We start from the raw sequence: 7,369 nt of genomic DNA, 5'->3' as shown, positions 1-7,369 counted from the left end.
AATGGCGCAATATTCAGAAGACCTAACTCATAGATATCATAGGAATAAAACAGGCCTCTCTCCATGAACAAACAAAATTCTCGGTTAAAACAGGCATCAAGCAATGCAGGCTGATCCTTGTACCACCTATGTGAGGTAACCAACAAAATATGAACAAACTTGTCATAACCAAATTTAATCGTGGCCACTCTGTTTTGACTCTTCAAAACAGCTCATGGAACAACCAGCCGATCCGTAAAATCACACTGCTTATGCTGCAGATTAAAAACTAGTAACTGGCTCCAAAATGCCCTCTGCTGAAAAGCAGTTAAGCTCAAATGAATGGCATGACTTTTAATTGGCAACCGTACAAAGTTCAAACAATACTTAGACACACATACAATTATCAAATGGCAAAATAAGAGCAAGCATCATAATATAGTTGATTGTCACAGATGCAAAAATAAAGTACAAAGTACAAGTATTCAGATGACTTCCTACAAAAGAAATGAAATTATTGGTAACCCAAAGCTATCAACATTATAAACTAGCATAAACACACAAGTTTCTCCATATTTTGATATTATAAAAGGAAAAAAGAGATCTGACAAGCTGGCCAACCTTAAAGGAAGCCGCTCTCAGTCCACAAAGAACCAGATTTGCCATTCTGGTTGACACCCTTGTTGGATGGGCTGTAACTGTAATTATCATAGCCATCATCTTTCACATCATCCCACCCTGCCCAGCTTTCACTATTTTGGGTCCCTTTCTCAGGCTCTTGTTTCTTTTCTTTCTCATCCCAGTCATCCCAAGAGCTGACAGAATTGTAACGTTTGAAGGAATTCCCTTCGGAGGAATTGAAGCCCTTATCCTGTCCAAAATCTTGATAGTGCCCATTTTTCTCGCTCTCCTTTCTTTGCCAATCATCCCCGTTCCAGTTGATCCCTTCCTTGGTGTACTCATCGACTTTTTGTGATGCCATTGCCATAACACCTTTCATGATTCCCCATGTCTTCTGCCCAACTTCAGTGGTCTTCATAGTTACTACACTTACAGTTTCATTCACTTTCTGATCATAACCTCCCTCCTTCACCTGTAGTTTGAAGCATCCAATATCAGATATCAAACAGTGGTAATAAAAGGATTTGATGGATGATTGTAATTTGAAAAACGATCCCATGAAATTCTTCGAAGGTCATTTTTAAGAGTATGAGTATTATAAACAATAATTGTTTCGGATCTTTCAAGCATACATGTAACAATCAGTTACCAATCAACAGTAAATTTACAACATCTCCACTAGGTGGAGATAATTACTAGACCTTGGCAGCAAAAAGAACCTTGTGCAATTTACATCGTACAGTACTAACACCTGATCAGGACATAAAATTTGAAAGCCAAAGTGTTGTCAATCAAATGATAGCACACAAAATTTTAAAGCTTGAATAAGAGATGGATGACTGTGATATATGAGTTAATAATAGGAACAACAATGTGTTCCACTTGTAAAAAATATTGTAGTTTACATCCACAAAAACTAAAATTAGCACAGAAATGCTACGCAACTTCCCTCTCAAATTAGAGACACATATCTTAGCCTTAGAGATTCCTAGCAACTTCTGACATTTTCGGAACTCCAGAAACAGAAGGCACCTTTCAAGGGATACCCAGAATGAGGTAAAAGACTGTACCAAACTATCTTGCAACAATCAACAAGAGTTAGTCTTATGTATCAGTAGCACTTCCATTGCCAGTTGTGCACAAAGGCACCATGCACTGCACATAAGTTCTAGTCAATAAACATTGATATAAAGTTGGAAGTAACAATGTTGCCTTGGTGTAGTATTGGCTCATGACAGGCACACTACAAATAGGTAATTGTAACAGGCATGGTAGATGAGGGTTACAAGGAAACAGATAATCAGTGACATTGAGCTAGGTAGAAGTAAATTGTGTTGGAGAGTCATTCGCATCTTCTTTCCTTTTTCAAAGCAGAAGACAAGATTACAAAAATAAAACACACTAAACAGAAGCCCTGTCACATAAATTAGGTAAACGACAAGTATCTTACTCTGCTATCATTTCCTATCCAAGCCCCACCTCCTAATTGGAGAATCTTCAAACCATTATAGACTACTGGATCTAAACCTGCTTGAATCTCCCCATCCTCTTTCTCAACTTCATAAAGAGTACAATTTAAATTCAATAGCCTCAGTTGGTTGGGACATCTCTGTTTTGTACTGCCTAAATGATGTACTTGTGTATGAGCTAAGCTATCATAAACATAAATTATTTTCTCAAGATAAGCTTCCTGTGTCACTATGAAATGGAACAGATCAGGCATATAGCATCTAGAAAGCACTTCTTTTTTATGGCCCTATATTCTAATCAAGATATGTTTTACCAATTAAAGCTACAACTTCAGGAAACAACAACAATCAACATATGTCCAAACCATCTGGGTTGGCTTTATGAATCCCAATTTGCTAATTATTCTAATACAGCATTCCCAATATATTTATTTACCACTGCTGGCTAACACTACGTGAAATTAGTATAAAGTGGTAAAATACTTACCAGATGACTAAGCCTTTTGTACAAAATTATGGATAACTATTTCACAAACTCATATGAATGTCCCAAAAAAATAATAATAATGGCAATATTCACCTGAAGATTAATGAGTAAGAAAGTGAAAGGCCAGATGATAGGCTACAAAACATATCAATAAATGATCTGTTGTATTTAGTAACAACAGAAATTTCAAAGCAAAATTTATAGGAACAAGCTTACTGAAAGAGCTTGAGTCTTGATTTCAAGCAAGCTTTCCTCCTGAAGACAGAGTTTTGGGTGAGCTAGCAAAGAAAGTCAGTTCTGGGTACCGGTCCAAACCAGTACCAATAGGTATGAAGTAACCCTTACTTATTAATGATTGATTCGGACATTTATTTGATTTATGATATCAACTGAATCAAATAAATGGTGAGAGTCAATTCTGGGATTCAGAACTACGAAAGTAAGAGGTCGGAAATCTTAGTATCCAAAGGTTCCTAAAGGACACTCCAAGGCTGCTTTCAAGCGCAAGCGCCTTGGGTTGGATGCATAAAAGGAGACATGTTCTAATTTTATTATCATTTTTTCTCATTGACTTCTAAAGTATGCCTCAGATATAAAAAGACCATCAATATAGTGAAAAAAAATTCAGCAGCATAAAATTCAAAATCTAATCGAAGGTTTCTTCACTATCACCAACCAGAAATACATGTTAAACACTAATGAAATTTAGCAGTGCCTGAGCTAAATATCAAATATTTATGATACCTAAAAACTGCTGAAATACCAATAGAAATGAAAGATACCTTGGAAGTCAGATCCTTCGTGCTTGCTTGGACAACATTGGCAGCAGACGCTGCAAACAGGGACAGACGACCAAGACCCTAACAAAATAAATAAGAACATGGTAATTTAAATAGTGCATAAGATGTGCAGCAACAACCAGTATAGGGCTCACTATGTACAGAAGAAGAGAAAAAGATTCATGGTGATCAAAAAAGGAGATTTCCAAGAAGGTAAAAACACCCCTTCACTTTTTACGTAAATATAGTTTATTAGCAATTGAAGACCAAACAATTGAACAAAACAAGGATCCAGTAATATAATCAAACTTAAAAAAGGCATTCTAGTGCACGAGGCTCCCGTTACTGCAAGGTCTAGAGAGGGTTAGATATACACAGTCTTATCCCCGGCTGTGGAGAGGTGTTTCAAACCCATGACACCCAAGTCAAAGAAAGCAACCTTACCATAGAAACAAAGCCTGTCCTCTAGAGCAATACGATCAAACTTAACAGCACAAAACAATTTAGAATAACATGCAACATGTAAGTACAAGATAGAACTGTTCAGATCTGCAATCTAAGTTTAAAACACCCGCATTGAGCCATGAAGTTTCTAGAAATAGTGAATCAATTAACAAGATGTATCAACCAAAGGACCAAAATACAGTGTTAAATTAAGATGATGGCAATAATAATGGCTCTTGTTTGGTAAACAGCAGACACTGAAGCTACATAAGTACATATGTAAATACATGAATGCCATAATTAAGAATGCATATATTAAACCATATAACATGCATGTGCATAAATATCTACAAACAAACATGTCTACATGTGTATATGTACAAGTCCACAAAATATCGACCAAGCACCTATTTGCATGTGCATCCAAGCATGCCCAAAGAAACACACAGGGAGAAAGAAGGGATGGGGCAGGCAGAGAGAAGATAGAGAGAGAGAGAGAGAGGAGAAAGTTGAATTGAACTCCTATTTACATAATATAAACCACAAATTAGAAGTCCACAACCCAGGACAGATCATCTAAATTATGATTACGGAATATGATCACTTTTTAGAATATTTGAAATGCCTATTAGTTAATTATTGATTCCAAGTAGTAGAATTTGACCTCAAATTCTTGTCAGAATTTTGGAGCACAGCCACTGCACCCCTGCCTTTATTTTTCTTTTGCCTCTTATTAGCCCTCTTTCATTTTCTTTTTTTATGGGTATTACTTTCTTCTTCTTTCTTCTCCCATCTTTGTTCTTCATTCTCTCATTCACTTCCCTTTCTCTTCCCCCTTCTTTCCTTGCTCATTTCCTTGTTAATAACTTCTTCTTTCTATCCCAACAGAAAGTAAAATTAGAAAGCCTATGAACTCATCATGCATCAATAGGCCAGCAATATCAAGTAGTTTTCTAATAAATAATAAGAGGAGGTCATTTGTAAACAGCAACATTTTTTTGGTACTAGCAAGAAAGTGAAAGAAACCTTTTCTCCAGCATATAGGCTAATATTAACAAATATCCATGGTATTTTTCGATTGAAACTTGATGAAAACTTTTCAAAATGTAATGCTCCCTCTCATTGTTAGGTGATCGAGCACATGTCTTTAGATATTTAGTGCAGTAGTTACAACTTGTCTTTTTTCTTAAGAAAAGCTGGATCTCACCAACTGATAATAAGTTCAGTTTAGCAATATCTGAAAGGAACTCTGGAACTTGATTTGTTAGACAATTATACAAAAATAGAGATATGTTGAACATTTTAAAAAAGAAGAAATCTAAAGGAATTTTGGACATTTTAGAAAGATGATGAACGAAAAATCTACACTTCTTAATCCCATTATAGAAGGTACATAGATAAACATAGATCCTTTATTCCTAGTGTCTTAAAAGAAAGAAGAGCCAACACCGAAAAAAGCTTGAGGAGCATGTATTGCTTTTAGATTGGTCAGGAGCCCCCCACCCAACAATTGGCCTCCAAGCTAAACGTAATCTACATTTTGTACTTGGATATTTTTGGGTTTGGCAAAGTGATAGATGATCACAATGGCCAGATGCTGTCAGAGGCTTGTAGATTAATTGGCTCAGCTACATATGACACTGCAGAAGCATGAATTCTCATTGACATGCCGAAAAGATTACTTTTTGTTTCAATTATGTTCTCTACATCTAGTACTAGGACATTGTCAGGTTTGGCAGATTGTTAGATGATCACAATGGCCGCATCCTTTGTGAGGCTTGGAGGTTAGCTGGATTGGTTATGTGTAATAATGCAGAAGCATGAGTTGACATTAATGTTCCAAAATTATGCCTCTGGTGGAAGGCCTTCTAGCTACCAATATTGCTAGAGAAGGCGGCACATCTTTCATCCATATATATCACAATATGCCTCGCTACGGGAGGTGAAAAGGTTTTCCTCCATATAGAAATCCTGATTTCCCTTTGCAATCGATGCTTGTACCTTTTCAAACCTCAGTTCTGACAGCCTTCCTACAATATGTTATAGAAATCTGCTCCAATTATTGAAAATATAAAAACAGGTAGCAGACATTAACCCCAGAGAAAGGAACATGAGCAGCGACTTTCCGCACATGCTTAACAATTTATATATTAATTATTTAAGTTTCACAGGTTAATAAGCATAACATTTTTCTAATCAAATGTAGTTATTCCAACAATGTCAAGCTGGCTCTCAAGGAACTTGCAGACAAAATAAATAAATACCATAAAATGTGGAAAAAAAATGTAATAGCCATAAATAGCCATTAAAAAGTATTAAAATGCCAAGATGTATGCAAGATTTATCATCGCTTCACTATCTATCAAGCAAAAGACAAAAGTGCGCGTCACTTCACCTGAGAAACCACGGAAACCGTATCCCGAAGCACATCTCCCTGCGGATTGTTGCGTCGAGCAGACGGCGGCGGCGTCGATCCAAAACCCACATACTTTCCCCCCTGAGATGGCGGGATCCCCTCGGACCTCGACTCGTTCTCGGCTATCTTCCTCGCAAAGAAGCTCTCCTTGTTCGCGGCCGACGCCTCCAGCTGCACCCTCGTGTAGATATCCTCCGTCGATCTAGATCTCGACGGCTGCGCTCCTCGCCCGCCTCCGCCGCCGCCGCTCCCCCCAGCCCTAAAATCGCCCACCGACTGGTTCCGCCGGATGTCCGACGACGACCGGAAGTCGTCGCCGTCCCAGCTATCCCACCCTCCATTATTCGCCGCCGATAAACCGGAGCCGCCACCGATTGGGGGCTTCTTTGTCCCAGTGGCCCGGCAGCCGCCGCCGGTCGTGAGCGTTTCTTTGACGACGGGCGGGTCCCGCCAGGGGCGGCCCTCGGCGAGGGCCTGGATGCGATCGCGGTAGACGGCGGCGGCCTTGGTGTTGTACTTGGCGGGGATGTCGGTCTCCTTGAGAACACCGTACTGGGCGAGGAAACCGTTGAGGCGGTCGTTACCGCCGGCCTCCATCTTCTTGAGCTGGATCTCGGACCAGGAGTCCATGGTGACTGAGCGGACGAAGCTGATGTGGACGCCAAGGCCGCGGTGCTTGCCGGAGCACTCGAGGCACATGAAGACGCCGTAGGAGACGGAGGCCCACTGCGGGTTCTTCTGGGCGCAGTCCACACACGTCTTGTTCCCCGGCTGGGCCTGAAGCTCACGGAGCCGCCGCGACGCCATCGCCGCCATCCCGATCAGCCGGATCTGGATCTCCGAATCTAAGAAGATAATAAACGGATCCTAAGACGGGAACCAGGGAAGCAGAAAAGGAAACAATCACAACTTCTGGGTCAAGGAATTGGAGATCATTCCCATCGATTTCGGGAGCAAGATTGGGAAAGAAAGGGCAGAGACAGAAAGGGAGGGAGGGAAGGAGGGAGGGGGGGAGAGAGAGAAAGAGAGGAGGCTGAGGGGGTGGAGTTGGAGAGCGGGCCTCCTCTTCTTCCTTCTCGTCTCGGGGGGAGTAAAAACGTTCTTTTTGAAGGGGGGTGTGGTGGTAATCGGGGTGTCGCCGACACGGAACAGGTTATAAATGGGGAAAACGTTC

The 7,369-nt window shown here is 40.2% G+C and overlaps 1 protein-coding gene across 1 annotated transcript; it reads right to left on the bottom strand.

Moving 5' to 3' along the window:
- Window positions 1-390: 390 nt before the first annotated feature.
- AGD7 (ARF-GAP domain 7) lies at window positions 391-7,369 on the bottom strand. The gene is made up of 3 exons (XM_039133094.3): window positions 6,175-7,369; window positions 3,339-3,416; window positions 391-1,072 (listed from the first exon to the last, which is right to left on the bottom strand). Exons 1-3 carry the CDS (start codon window positions 7,009-7,011, stop codon window positions 602-604), a joined length of 1,386 nt encoding a protein of 461 aa, XP_038989022.2. The 5' UTR covers window positions 7,012-7,369; the 3' UTR covers window positions 391-601.

The sequence above is a fragment of the Phoenix dactylifera genome, chromosome 17 (genome assembly GCF_051530095.1).
Source record: "Phoenix dactylifera cultivar Ajwa chromosome 17, Ajwa_hap1_PhDact_Kaust_v1.1, whole genome shotgun sequence".
Taxonomy (NCBI): domain Eukaryota; kingdom Viridiplantae; phylum Streptophyta; class Magnoliopsida; order Arecales; family Arecaceae; genus Phoenix; species Phoenix dactylifera.
This window is presented reverse-complemented; position numbering and strand designations above follow the sequence as displayed.